The following is a 13,965-nucleotide window of genomic DNA, read 5'->3' as shown; positions in this document are numbered from 1 at the left end:
CTCACCAGATCCAGGCAGCCTGGGGCGGTGGGGGGAGAACATGGCAGGGAATCCCCCCAGCAGACCCCTCTCTGGTGGCCCCATGTGAGTGAGAGCAGCCCTTGGTTGGGGTGCCAGTCCTGGCCTTGCCCAGCACAGGGCCTGCACGCTGGCTGTGGGGCCACTCCCAGCAGGGATCACTGTGGGGCTGTGATGCTGCCTTGCTTTGGGAACCCAGTTCCCAGTGCGGCCTCCTTCCTCTTAGGAACACGTTTGTCTGGCTTGTGGGGGCAGGAAGTGAGCTGAGCCGGGGGCCTGGCCTGCCCCACAGAGCCCTGCAAATCTGCAGATAGCCACGTGTAATTTTCGCAAATATTGGAGCAGATTCAGGTGCTCCAAAAAGGGCTCCACATGGGTGCTTGTCCTGCTCCGCTGTGCCTGGCGCTTGCGGGCTTATCCCACTCCCGGGGAGGAGTGCCTGGGGGGCAGAAAGGGGCGAGCCTCCCTAGGGCGATACCCCCCTCCCCCACCGCTTGCTGCTGTGGAGGTGTGAGTGCCCATCCGAGGCAGGGAGCGGATTGTGGAGTGGATGCACGCTTCCAGTGGATCGGATGCAGAGCCACGTTTTTACATGGCGCAGGGCTCTGCCTGTAGCGTCGATGTGCCTAGGCAGGGCCCTGTGGCCAGGTTCTTCGTGCTTGGGGATCCTGACTGGCGGAGGCCAGCAGTCTCTGGAAGGGAGAGGGTTGGGATGCTGTGTCCCCAAGTGAAGCTACCACCCCCACGCCCTTTGAACGTCTGGGGGAAGTGGCCCAGGCTTAGCCCTTGGGCTGTGATATGGTGAGGCCCCTGCAGCGCTTGGCCTGCCTCGCATGTGAGCCGGGTGTTTGTTCACCCAGGTTCCAGGTGTGCAGGGGAGGAATCTTCCCCCGGCTCCCAAGGACCTTAAAGCATGCCGGAGTTCTCAGTTTCCCCTCCTGTAACCACTGATCGTGGCTGGGCCCATTGGGTTCCAGGACACGGTTGGGCTCCCACTGCCTTGGGGCCTCTCTGGACTCCCCAGGAACCATCTTTACTGACTCCACTTGGGGGAGATCTTTGCTTTGTGGCTCTTCCGACCACCTGAAACGTTTGGCTGTTTGGGGGGGCGGGGGCTGCAGGAGATACAGGCTGCTCTGAGAGATGACCTCCCCCACCCCCGCAGGGCGCTAATCTCAGTGCCCAGGGCGAGGGATTTCTTCCCAGGCCACCCAGGAGCTTACTGCTAGAGGAAGGCCAAGCTTGCATGCCGTACTGTGGGTGGGGTGCTGCCGTGACAGCTGGGGAGGCAGCGGAGCATCAAAGGAGCAGGGGAAAGGTTGGGGGGGGGGGGGTTTGGTCCTGCTGGCCTAGGAATGGTCCTTAGGCTGGGCCCCTGGATTCTAGACCACGGCCCACTGAGCACTCCTGCAGGCGTGGCGAGCAGGGCCTCAGGCTGTGCCTGGCTCTGACTGAGAGCTGTCCCCTGCAGCGGCCGGTGCTCTGCCTGGGTTCAAGAGTTCTGGCTGGCTGGAGTCAGGCTGGCTGGCCAGCTTGCCTTGGTGCCCTGGCGCACAGCCCCTGGGGCCAGTCCAGGGCCGCCTGCTTGCGCTGCAGGCTTGCATGGACCCAGGCTGCAAACTCCTCCGCCAGCCCCTGCCGGAGCCGCCTCGACTGAGGCCTCGCTTTCGCCTTTGGGGGACTCAGCTCCTCCGTGCCCTGCTCGCCCTGACTCCTCGCCTCTCCACTGAGCGTGGGCCCTCTGCTTCTCTGTCCGCAGATAGCCAGGGGATCCTTATGCAGCACCACATGAAATGAACAAAGCTCCACAGCCCACAGGAGGAGCCCCGACAGCCCCGCACCCTGCCCCTTCTCCTGGACTTCCACAGGTAGGGCCCCTCTGCAGCTCCCTGGCCTGTCTGAGGTGTCACTGAGTGCAGTGTGTCCCCGGAGAGCCCTTTGGACGCCTACTCCCACCCTCCCAGCCATGCTGCCCTCCGCGGAGGCCTGAGGTGAGACGCCTGGGGCACGCTCAGTCCCCCATTGGACCAGTCTGGGCCCACAGCGTCTGCGGTGCCGGGCGCTTGGCAGTGCAGTGAGTGGCCCAGCAAGGGGAGCACGGTGCACAGCCCCCGGGGTGAGGTTTTGGGGAGCCTCCGTAGCTGCCCGGCCAACCGGCTCCTTCCTTGACTCTTCGCAGTCGGCGTTTCCCCCTGGCCAGACGGCACCTGTGGTTTTTAACCCGTCGCAAGCTACACAAATGAATACGCCTTCCCAGCCTCGACAGGTAAGGGGGCCCAGGGGCGGGGCCGCTGCCTTCCCTCAGCCGGGGCAGCTGCTGCGCTTCTCTGGGGTGTTGGCCAGGCTGCGCTTGGGTTCTTGGAGCTGCTGCCGAGCAGGTTTTGTGGTGCTGACCCGGCCCCTGCTCTGAGTCAGGCGGCAGGGTGCCGGGCAGAGGGAGGGCACTGGGCAGCCCAGACTCTCCTGAGCTGGACTCAGGACCCGTTGTGTGTGCGTGTGTGTGTGTGTGTGTGTGTGTGTGCGCGCGTGGAGGAAGAGGGGCTGGCTGAACGGATGCTGTCTGCTGAGAGTGGGAAGGTGGGACCACTGCAGGGGAGCCGTGAGGGGCTGGATGGATCTCCGTCTGTCCCCTCACTCTGGCCTGCGTCTCTTTCCTCGGGGCCTTGGGGAGGGGCACGCGGTGCGGTGCAGCGCCGCAGTGTGCGCCCCCCGTCCCATTGGCCTCACAGTCTTGTCTGAACCTGAAGTGACCTTGCTTCTTCTTTCCTCTCCCCTGGCTCTTTCCTGTCTTAGTTTCCAGCAGGGCCTCGTGCTTTACACCAGCAGGTACTAACCAGCCCCCCCCCCGCATGCCGTACGGACCCTGGGGGTGCAGCCACATGGTGTTTGTATGGACGCTGCAAGGAAATGGCAGGGCTGGAGCAGTGGGGAGGGTGTGGACGGCTGCACCGAGCACTGGGGATGGCTGCTTGGGGTTCATGCGAGGCACAGGAAGGCTTGGCAGAGTCTCACGTGGTTCCCTGTGGCCCAGGGCCCCCGCCATGTCCTCAGACCTGCAATGGCCCCACCCTGGGGAGAACAGGTGACTGGAGAGAGAGCGGGTCCCAAGGGCTGGTTGAAACGCCTCAAACTCTGAGAGCACAAGCTAGGAGCCCCGTGCTGGGGCTCTGCAGGGCCGGTCAGCTGGAGGGGAGGCAGGGGCTTGGCGGGGCTGCTGTTGCGAACAGCTCCGTGTGCTGGGAATCTCTGCTGGCCGCCTGGTAGCCCCGTGGGGGAAGCGTCCTTGGCTAGGAGGCCATGGGAGTTTCACTGCAGCGTCTGTACCTTGGTGTGACTCCTGCATGAAGCTTGCAGCATGTGGCTGCTTCTCTGCTACCAGCCTCCACCCACTGAGCCCCACAAAGCTGCTTCTGTCCTGCCCTCGTTCTTGGAGGGAGCGGTCCCCTGGCAGCGCTGGGAGATGACGCCGTGCCACGCTGCCCTCTGAGCCGTCACCCTGTCCTGTAGTAAAATGGCTCCCACCCTGGCCAGCGAGAGGCAGGCTCGGCTGCAGTGTGAGGTGGGCTCGTCCCTGCTCTGCAGCAGAGGCAGGTTATTGGTAACTACAGTCCCTCCCTTACCGGTCACCTCCCTCTGCACCCCCGGCTGTGACGTGGACTCCACACCTGGTCTGAAGTACTGGGCTGCGTGGGGTGTGTTCACAGGGGAAACACTCTGCAGTGGGGCCGAATGTTCCTGTGGGGCAGGGAGGAACTGGGGTGACTGCAGCCCCCTTAGGCTGGTGGGGGCCATGCATCCAGGTCGTCTCTGGATGTATGGAGTTGGCTGCTCACCTCCAAAGCCGGGCTCCATGTTGGCGTTTCCTTCGCACCAGCATTGCGTGGCCGGATGCAGGCCGGGGAGGGGATGTATGTGCCGGTTTGGGTCCCTTGATCCGACCTGGCTGGCCTAGAGAGCAGGGAGGTCGTTTGCTGGCTGGCCTAGAGAGCAGGGAGGACTCCAGCAGTGGAGTCTGGGGGGGGCCTGAAGGCCGGGGCGGCTCATCGAGATGGAGAGCGGCGTAGAGTCTGAGGGGAGCTCTAGCTTGTGGGATGGCTCCCTGAAGCTCAGGCCTGTCCCAGCTTGGCTGGTGTCAGCAGCCCCCTCCACACTGGGGCTGTGCCAGGATTCTCCTGCTGTGTCCGGAGGCGCCGGGGAGGCATGTTCTGCCCCTGAACGGGGTCTCAGAATCTCGAGGGTGGGCAGGGGCAAGTGAGGGACTGCTCTGGCCTCTGTGTCCAGCTCCTGCACATGAGGAGCGGTTAGGCCCCTGAGCCTTCTGCTAGCCCGGTGGACCATGGCCCTGGAGGGGTCGCCTGGCGCCAGGGCTGCCTTCTGCACATTGGGCTCCAAAGCCCACGAGTCACGCTTGCTTTGCTGCTCTCTTGCCTGGCCTGCCCCTCTGACTTTCCCTTCCACCTGGGCCGCTCTTGTGTCAAAAGTTCTTTGGCTTCGGACTTGAGCTCCGGCTCCCCCCGCAGCAGCGTTTGCCTCTGGCCCGGCGCTGGCCTGTCCCCGGAACCTGGGACCTTGTGAGGCTGTGGGGTAATTCCTGTCTCTTTTCTCTTCCTTCTCCCCTTGTGTGTGTGCTCGCTAACAGGGAGGATTCAGGTCTCTTCAGGTAACGCTTTTTCTTTACCCCTGCTCAGGCGGCGCTCTCCGCTGTGGAGCGGGAGCCCGGGCACATGGTGGTGGTGTGCGTGTGTATGTGAACACTGCTCCTGTCTGCCATGCTTCACTCTGCTGGGGCCGTTGCTGGCTGCCACTCTGGGTAGCGCGGGACTCCAGGATGGATCGGCATTGGGATGCAGTAACTTCCCTCCCAAGCCCGGGGGCGTCTGATGTTGCATGGGGGGCAGGGGTGTCTGGGAAAGGCCCGGGGCTGCCCTCACTTAAAATGAGACCCCCCCCCCCTCCAAAAAAAGGAAGCTGGGAGGTTGGATTTGCCTGGTGCACCCCAGGATCCCCCACAGCAGCTGGTTAATGAGCAGGTCCCCCACTTGTAGGTGGTGTGGCCCAATAAACGTATGCGGCACAAGTCCACACAACCCCAGCTAGTTGCTCAGCTCCACCTGTAAATGGGCCGCAGTGGCTAATGTGGAGAGCAAGCCGTAGAGACTACAGATCCCAGAATTCAGTGCCCCATCGCAGTCCCTGCTGCCTGGAGGCATTGCATGCCAGGGCCCGTAGTCTCCGCAGGCCACAGCATCTCTGTGGAGAGTGCTGCCATCCGCTCTGTTAGGCTTACAGCCTTTGGCCAGGTGGAGCTTGGGCCTTGTGCTTAAGGTGACTAGGGAGAGGCAGATTGCCCCACTTCCTGGGGGGGGGGGGGTTCCCAGGTGCCTTCTGGGAGTTGTAGTTTTCCACAGCTGTGAGGGGGATGATGGGAATCTTTGCTAGGGGAAGGGGGTAGGGCTGAGTCCACCACCACCGGAGACAATGGAGCTGAGCCAACCTGTGGGACTTGCCCGCCTTGGCTCCTGCAGTCCCGGGGCAGATTATGGCCATCTTGTGATGGGCACAGACGACAGCTACGTCTTCATTGGCCCTGCCGCCCCATGGTAGCTGATGTGTGCTGCCACTGGGGCACCTCGTAGCACCTAGGCCCCGTGTGGGGATGCCAGGCCCCTGCGGCTGGTTCCTTGCACCCCCTGCACTGAACTGCCTCTCCCATTCCCGCGGGGGGTGGAAAGTTAGCGCTCTGCTTTTGGGCCCAGCTCTGGGGTCATGGTAGCTGCTGTCTCGCCCTCTGGATGGGGGATGCAGAGAGATGGGAAGCAGCTGCCTCCATGGGGCGTGGAGCTGGGCAGTCCTGGCACCCTGCTGGGACTAACCAGGTGCCACTGTCCTTCTCTCCCAAAGCATTTCTACCAGAGCAGGGCCCAGCCTCCGACAAGTGCTTCCCGGGTGCAGAGTAACACGCCGGCCCGGCCCGGCCCGCCTGCTCATGTCTATCCAGCTGCTTCCCAGGTGATGATGATCCCCTCCCAGATTTCCTACCCTGCTTCGCAAGGAGCCTATTACATCCCAGGACAGGTGAGGGCTGCACCCGGGCACCGGGTTCCTTGGGTTTCTGCTCCCTGCCGCATGGGGCTCAAGCTGGCTTGACATGAGGGTGCCATGAGGCCACCAGACCCTCTTAGGAGTGGGAGGGAAGGCTCTAGGGCGCCCTTTGTGAAGTCCTATGGACCTGCCCCTCTCTCTCTGCTGCCCTGTGCAAGGGGCCCACCTCATGCCCTCTGGGAGCCGGTCGTGCTGCTGTTGAGCTGGAAAGGTTGATGCTCAGTGGCACCGTGTGTCACCTCTGCTCCCGGAAGCCACGGGGGCCAGGTGCGGTGGCGTGTCCTGCTCATTGATGGCCTGGCAAGGACTTTTGACCCCCTGCTCACCTGAACCAGGCCTCGTGGGGCCGGCAGCCTGGTACCAGGGCTCACCTGCTCCTCACCGCCCTGCTTGCCACTCTCACCCACGCTCTGAAGTCTGCCCTCTCTGAGCCTTGCTGGGAGAGCCCCCTCACATCTCTGGGGCCTGAAGATGTGCACGCCCGGGCCTGGCGGGCAGTAACCCGTGTGTTCTCTGCCCCCCAGGGTCGCTCCACGTATGTTGTTCCAACTCAGCAGTACCCTGTTCAGCCGGGCGCCCCCAGCTTTTACCCCGGAGCCAGCCCCACGGAATTCGGCCCCTACGGTAAGAGTGCCTGGAGATGCTGGTCCGCTTCCATTCTGTCTGGGGTAGGAGTTCAGGGGGCGCACATCCCTGGTGAGAGCAGACACAGCGTACGATGGCTCCGCTGTGCCCTATGCAGCTCTGCTGACACCCCTCAGGCCTGACCTGCGGATTCTTGCTACTCCAGCCCCCTGTGCCCCACACAGCTCTGCTGATGCCCTGCAGTCCCAGCATGCAGACCCTCTGCTGTTCCAGCCCGAGGCTTCCAGAGCCCCCTGCCACCCCAGCTCTGGCCTCCCTACAGCCCCTGTGTCAGGCTGCGGATTCGGCTGTGCGTGTGTGTTGTGCCTCAGACGTGTGTCCAGTGGGAAGGGTGGGGGGCTGAGTCTAGACTTCCACCCCGACACCCTTCCCGTAGCACCCTGGCGTTGGGAGACGTTCATCCCTTTCCTCCTCCCCGCGCAGGGCTCTGCCAAAGGAGAAGGGGGAGCAGTGGGGTTCTGCCAGAGGGCAGGGGAGTTGTGAGCGGGGGGCTGAAATGAGGGGGCAGAACGTTGAGGCCGGGCCACCCCGTGGGGGCCCCCTGTCCTCCCGCCCCCCAGCAAGGGCAGCTTAATGTTTAACTGTCCCCGCAGAGGCTGGGCAGACTTTAGCCCCGGCCTGCCCTGCCCTTTGGTTGCTGCGGAAGCACCGAAAGGATCCGTTGTGTTCGGCAGCCGCCCTGGCGTCCGCTGTTCCCTAAATAAACACAGGGCCCTGTCCCCGGAGCATGGCCAGGCTTGGGGTTTGGGGGGGGAGGGGGGGCGAAAGGGGGCTCCCCTGGGGGCGCCTCCGGCCCCCTTGCCTGGAGTGGTGTGTTTGTGCAGCCGCCGCCCCTCCCCCGCACTGCGCTCACATGGCCAGCAGGGCTGTGACTATATTTAGTCTGGATCCATCCCGGGCGGCTCTGCAGACGCAGCAGTTGTGAGCCGCTGGGGCCTCCGTCCCGTCCCCTCCCCGGCAGCCGCCGCCTTCGGACACGGCACCAAAATGGGCTCCCCCCGAAGGCAGGTAGGTGCGGCCCTTGCCCCGCTCCCCGCCTGGGATCCAGCCTCTTGGGGAGAGCCGGATGCGGAGGCGGGCTGGGCTGGGCGCCTCGACCCTCCAGGCCATGTCCTGTCCGCAGACGGGGGGCGGGGTATCCAGTAGGCCCTGACATCTCCAGACCACATGCTTCTGCGAGGCAGCCGCTAGTCAGCAATGGCATCTGCAGCCTGTGCATGAGTAATGGCAGGCTGGCTGGGCTGCTGCAGCTAGTGCCTGGCCGGGGCCCTTGGTCTTACAGGGCAGGTGACTCATCTCCCTCGAGCAGCAGGCGGGTGGGCGCGGCAGCTTCCAGCCTGTCGAAAGGGAGCCGTGGGTCAGGAGCGGGGCTGCAGGTGTTGGCGCCCACGTGTGGGTCGGGGCTGCATCCTTCTGCCCCCCAAGGCACGGGGACTCCGGAGTCGCAGGAAATGTCCCTCCTGGGAGGCTGCTGGCTGCATGTGCCCGAGGAGGGACCTGGCACTGGCTTCTCCTTGGCAAGGCATCGGGCAGGGATCCCTCTTGGTGCTCCACCAGCCATCGAGAACCTGGCTACCAATACTGTGGGAGGCTGAGCTGGGAGGGGCAGGAGCAAAATGGGGTGTGGAAACTACACTTCCCAGCATCCTCTCTGGCGATTGTACTTCTCCCTCCATGTTGTTCTGAGCCCCCGGCATTGCTTTGGCTTGTGGGCTCTGACGATGGCAGTGAGGGGGGGCAGGGAGGTCTGACTCCTGGGCAGCTTGGCTGCCAGACAGCGAGGCTGGGGGAAAGCATCAAGCGGCTGCCTTGAACCTGCTGCTTCAGTCTGTTGCCAGGAGCTTTGGATGGGAGGGGCTCTCGTTCCCTTGCTGAGGCTCTGCGGTCGCATGCTGGGGGGCTCTGTCCCTGGGGAAGGGCAGCCGGGTGGCTCATCACAGGACCAGGAGTCAGGAGTTCTGGGCTCTATTCCCAGCACTGCCACTGACTCACAGTGTGACCTTGGGCAAGTCACTTCCCCCATCTCTGTCTTCCCCATGTGAACGCAGGTCACTGAGTCCTAGCAAGGGCCATGTGTCCCTAGGAGGGGTGGGGGAGGAGGCAGAACTTTGCTGGGTTATTCCCTGGCCAGCCAGCTTGGGCCCCCTGATGCTTGGTCTGCCCTGTGGCTGCTTCCTGGCTTGAGCAGCAAGTGCCCCATTGGGGTGTTTATATGGGCAGGAGGATGGAATGTCTTCTTCCTCTCTCCCCCCCCCCCCCCCCCCGGTGGGGAGATCTGGAGCCCCCCCCGTGTTCCCTGCTAGTACTGCGGCCCATGGGCTAAGGGTGTGAGGGGCCCAGCAAAGTGCTGACCTGGGATGAGGCCAGGCTCCCACCTGTTACTGTCTCTTCCTCCCTGTGCTGGCATCCATCTCATGGTTGCCCGCCCTGCTGAGGGCATGCGGGGGGAGGGGATCTGTCTGGTCCGTCTTTCGGGAAGGCTGGCTGAGGCCAGGGACTGATGTGCTGCCTCCTTGGGCACCCTCCTGTGCCCAGGTCGGGACCTTACCCATGGGCCTGGCTGCCTGCTGGTGATCTGGGCAGAGATGCAGCCTCTTCGGGCGCCAGCTCTGACTTGGGCTGCTTGGTGTCCGCCTATGAGGCATCTCGGCCCATGCTGCTGGCTCCCTGCCCTGCCTCGCGGTCCCTGGGGCTTGTAGTTGCCCTGTTTTCCTCTGGTTTGGCTGAGTTCCCAGTATCTGCAGTTGGGGATCATGGCACCTTGGGGTAGCCAGGGAGCTGGGGAACCCCAGGCATGTTGAGACGTCCTGGGAGGGCGGGCTGGTGCTGTGGTCAGGCTGAGAGGAGCCGGGACGCTGGTTGGTCTAGCAGCTCCACCTCGCCAGGCATTCGGGGCGAAGGCCTGGGGTGGGAGCAGAGGGAGCTGGCGGTTCTGCTTTGTGCTTTTCCACGGAGCTGGGGCAGGGGCAGTCTGGTGCGAGGGAGATAAGGCCTGGCAGCCGCTGCAGAGCTGGGACACCAGGACGGCAGCTGCGGAGGAGACACCTGAATCCCAGGGCTCTCTGGGGTCGTCCCGGCTCCGGGTGGGGAATGGACCTCACCCAGGCGCGCCCTCCGCTGCCCAGTGGGTTGGTTTGGAAGAGGACTGGCTTGGGCTGTCCTGTAGCATGACGTTGCTGGGCCTGGAGCAGGGATTTCTCTCTGGCCTGCTTCTCCTAGCTGTGGCAAGCTAAGTCCTGCCTGCCAGTGGGATGGTTTCCCTGGCCTTGCCGTGGGGCTGGCTCGCTGGACGGGGGGCAGCTCCTGGTGTGGAGTGGGCGGCTCGGGTCCCCGCGGCCTCCCCGAGAAGGGGTTCTCATGAAAGCGGGTTGCACCTGTTCTTCGGGTTTGGGACGTGCCTGGTGAGGGCTGCATGAGGATCCCGCCCCGCTGAGCAGCCTGTGGGCCTCATGAGCGCATGAGCGCAGCCGCTCCTTGGGTGGAGCTCTGGCCCCCAGCAGCCCTGGGTGGCACTGGGCAAGGAAGGGGGCTGGGCTGGGGGGTGTCTCCTGGGCTGGGGCTGCCTGGCAAAGCTCCCATGAATTGAGGCGTTTCTTAGGGATCTTCACTTGCCCGGGGGCCCACAGGCCTCTGGCACGGTGCCTGGTGGGTCGTGCAGGTTGCTGCCCAGTGCCGTGAGGATGGGGCCGGCCAGCTCTACTCACTCTCTCTCTCCTCTCCCAGCCGGTGCCTATTACCCTGCTCAGGGGGTGCAGCAGTTCCCAGCTGGAGTCCCCACTGCCCAGGTCATGATGAACCAGCAGCCGCCCATCCCGACAAAGCGAGAGCGCAAGACGGTAAGGGGGGTGGGGGTGGGGGTGCTCCCCACACTGGTGACTCCCTGTCACCAGCTGCAAAGCCTGGCGTGTATGGGGTGCCTGATGATGGCCCCAAGCTGCTCCCCCCGCCCCGACTGAATGTGCGGGGAGTGAGGAGCTGGAATCCCAGCTCTGTGGGAGACTCGGGCCGCCAAGGGAAGCCCAACGGCTTGGCCAGACCTCGCATGCCTGCCCTTAGGCGCAGCAAGCAGGGAGCAGGTGGGGCTGCGTTGCCCCTGTGGGTGGGGCGGGGCAGCTCTTCAGTGCTTTTTCCCGGCGTGGCTGTGTTCAGGGGATGGGGGGAGCACATGGCGGGGGCTGGATGGTGTGTGCAGAGTCAGGCCCGACCTTCCCCGTCCTCCCTGGTGGGGAGAACATGCTGAGTCACGGCTGCTGGGGGGGACTGCAGTTGCCAGCCGGTGCCTGCCTGCCTGCCTGCCTGCCGGAGCTGCAGCAGCGCTGTTGCTCAGAGGCTTGGCACAGGATCTATTTATAGCATGAAGCCGTCCTCTGTGAGTGCTGCAGCTTGGGTCTGCCAGGACCACTTCCCGGGGGTGGGGGCGTATCCCCCTAGGCTCCACCCTGGCTGCAGGGGGCTGGTATTTCAAACCCTGTGCCACCTCCTTTCTCCTGGCCCTTGTGGGGGCAGCTGAACCCCTGTGCTCCTGTGGAGGGGAGATACGAGGGAGCCCGCTTCGTAGGGACCCTCCTCTGACCAGCCCGTGGACCTTGATGCTGTGGTAGCAGCAGACCATGTTGGCCACCTGGAAGTCAGCCCCTGATATGGGGCCATAATTCCCACTGCTGGGCTGGGGGGTGCCAAGGGCTCTGGTGTGGGGGTGTCGGATGCGTTGTGGGGACTGGGCCTTTCCTGGTTTTGGAGCGAGGGCGGGGTGTCCCATTTTCTGCCCTGCCCAGAGGGGCACGGCAGAGACAGCAGATCTAAGCCTACTCTGCCCGCGGAGGCTGGTAGGTGGGGGCAGCTTAGAGCGTGGTGCATGCTGTGCTGGGGGGGCCATGCCAGCACTATTCTGTTCCTCTGGGAGTGTGGGGGAGCCCTTGGCGTTGGGCTGCCATGTGACTTGGAGCGTGACCACCCCAGGCAGCGGTGGGGGGGTTCTCAGGGGGTCGCATACAAGGTGGCAACTCCTAAAGCCTGGCTTGTCTTGCTCACCCCTTTCCAGGTTCCTTGCAGGCTGGGTCTCTCCCCTCCCCCCCCCCCCCAAGCCTGCCCCCCCCAAGCCTGCCCTGAGCAGGGGCATTGGAGCGTTCAGCCAATGGGGAGTGCTCAGGTCCCTGAGCATTGTGACACCCCCTTGTCTCGTGGTCAGAATGACAGGACTGTCCCACTGCCCAGCGTGGGGAGGGGGGCAAGGGACTGTCCCAGTGCCCTGCTGGTGGCAGGGGAAGGTGCTTGGGCTGTCACATTGGAGATGCCTGGACCCTCGCCCCCCCAGTGGGGGGAGCTGCCTGGCTCTCTGGGGTGGGGCTTGCTATGGTGGCTGGTCTCGTGCCCAGCCCGCCAGGTGGGCTGCTCTGCCATTGGCTGCCAGACAGAGCCTCTGTGACCTCACAGGCTGCTGCGAAGGGCCTTCCTCCCCCTGCGCTGGGCCTGGCTGCTCCCCCTCCAGCGGCCGAAGTCCCATCCTGGCTGCTCTGGGGCAGGAGGAGCCGTTTCCTCCTGGCCTAGCCTCTGCGGGAGGGGGGAGGCGGGGAATGTGCCGAGCAAGCGGGAGCGACATGGCAGCTGGCTGCGGCGCCGCTGGCTCCCTGCCATGGGCTGTGTGAGGTCCCAGCCGCGCACGTGTTGGAGCAGGGTGAGTGCTGTGCTCCACGTGGCTACGGCAGCCCACCGGAAGCTAAACAGACCTCCCCTTCCTGCCTGGCCCGACTCGCTCCCCGCCCGGCTGTCGGGGGTCGGGGCTTTGCAGAGGGGGTTGCTGCCTGGCTCTGTTTGCCTGGGAGTCCAAGCAGGCAACTCGACATCTGTGCCAGAGCCGCTCCCCCACAGGCCTCCGCCTGGCTGTGCTGTACAGGCAGGGGTGCCAGGGCAAGGTCGCAGGGCATCTTGGAATGATGTGAGCTGTGCCCTGCTGCCAGCCTCTGCCTTGCTGTGGGAAGCGCATGCCCCTCCCTTCACCCTGCCAGTGCCGGGGGGGGGAGGGGTAGCGTGTGTGCCCCTCCCCCCCCCTCTCTCTCTCACTAACTGCTGCTCTGCCTCTTACATGGCAGATCCGGATACGAGATCCAAACCAGGGCGGCAAAGACATCACCGAGGAAATCATGTCTGGTGCAAGGACCTCCTCCACCCCTACCCCACCTCAGGTAAGGGGCCCCTCCCAAGCCCCCCCGCAAGCGACAGGGCCGCATGTTCCTTCTCCAAGGAGGGAGGGGTGGCTGGCAGTGTTCCCTCTATTTCTACTCCCGAGCGGAATGAGTGTTACGTGCACGAGTATGGAGGTGACATGCGACACGTCACCTTCGTGTTGGTGCGCACAACGTTCATGTGGCGCGGTGGGGCCAAGTGGTTCTGTGTGTGATGTGGGGGGGAGTGTTCAGGCTTGAGGCAGAGTTGGGTTGCAGGCATCGGAGGACTCCAGCTGGCACTGCAGGCTCTGGGGCAGAGGTTGGGGTGCAGGATGTGAGGGGCAGCTCCAGCACGTGGCATGGAGGGTGCTCTTGGCCTGCGTGTGGGAGGGGGGCCTCCCTGGCTGCCTCCTGGACACCTGCGTGGTGCTAAATAGGCATCTGCACAGCTCCCAGGGAACATAGGTGGCTGCGAATTGAAGGGCTCGTTTACACTTTCAGCTCAGCCCTGGTGTAGCTTCTCTCTCCGACGCAGACGCTCTGCCTCCCTGGTGGGTGGTAGCTGTGTCGACGGGAGAAACTCCCTGCCCACTTGGCGCTGTCCGGCCAGGGGGCTAAGTCCAGGTAACTTCGTGGCTCGGGGGCGTGGAAAATCCACAGGCAGCGACAGAGTGATGGGAGCGGGGGAGTTTGAGAGGGAAGGCTGCCCATTAACCCTTCCCACGCTTCTCTTCCGCAGACTGGAAGCGGTTTGGAGCCACAGGCCAACGGCGAGACGCCCCACGTAGCAGTTATTGTCCGGCCAGGTGTGTCTCCGGGGTGGGGGCGAGGCACCGGGTGGGGACAGCCCCAGGGGTGCTCGTTCCTAGAGAATCGGCTGCCGGGGCCTGCGTGTGACCTGGGGGAGGCACAGGAGGGAGGCAGCTGCAGGGCTGGGATGGCTGCCCCCTGCTTGCGGCCTGTTGCCTTCTCCCTCGCTGTGACTCGACGGCGCTGTGTTGGGGTGAGGGTAGGAGACGCTCTTCTAGCTCCTTGA

At 64.3% G+C, this 13,965-nt stretch overlaps 1 protein-coding gene across 14 annotated transcripts in view; it reads left to right on the top strand.

Annotated features, from left to right (window-relative positions):
• EIF4G1 (eukaryotic translation initiation factor 4 gamma 1) overlaps positions 1 to 13,965 on the top strand; it is a 42,846-nt gene that overhangs the window by 9,273 nt on the left and 19,608 nt on the right. For 7 of the 14 annotated variants that reach the window (XM_075938087.1, XM_075938091.1, XM_075938089.1 and 4 more), the window contains 9 exons: positions 1,778 to 1,886; positions 2,198 to 2,284; positions 2,812 to 2,844; positions 4,658 to 4,678; positions 5,920 to 6,093; positions 6,645 to 6,744; positions 10,489 to 10,601; positions 12,855 to 12,947; positions 13,669 to 13,735. In XM_075938087.1, the coding sequence (XP_075794202.1) occupies positions 1,812 to 1,886; positions 2,198 to 2,284; positions 2,812 to 2,844; positions 4,658 to 4,678; positions 5,920 to 6,093; positions 6,645 to 6,744; positions 10,489 to 10,601; positions 12,855 to 12,947; positions 13,669 to 13,735 (763 nt within the window). In that variant the 5' untranslated portion in view covers positions 1,778 to 1,811. Of the gene's footprint in view, positions 1 to 1,777; positions 1,887 to 2,197; positions 2,285 to 2,811; positions 2,845 to 4,657; positions 4,679 to 5,919; positions 6,094 to 6,644; positions 6,745 to 7,626; positions 7,774 to 10,488; positions 10,602 to 12,196; positions 12,440 to 12,854; positions 12,948 to 13,668; positions 13,736 to 13,965 lie in introns of those variants that run through there. The other 7 variants (XM_075938092.1, XM_075938098.1, XM_075938099.1 and 4 more) reach the window with 5 other exon arrangements.

The sequence above is a fragment of the Pelodiscus sinensis genome, chromosome 10, assembly GCF_049634645.1.
Source record: "Pelodiscus sinensis isolate JC-2024 chromosome 10, ASM4963464v1, whole genome shotgun sequence".
Classification (NCBI taxonomy): domain Eukaryota; kingdom Metazoa; phylum Chordata; order Testudines; family Trionychidae; genus Pelodiscus; species Pelodiscus sinensis.
Note: the sequence above shows the minus strand (reverse complement) of the source record. Positions and strands in the feature narration are given on the sequence as shown.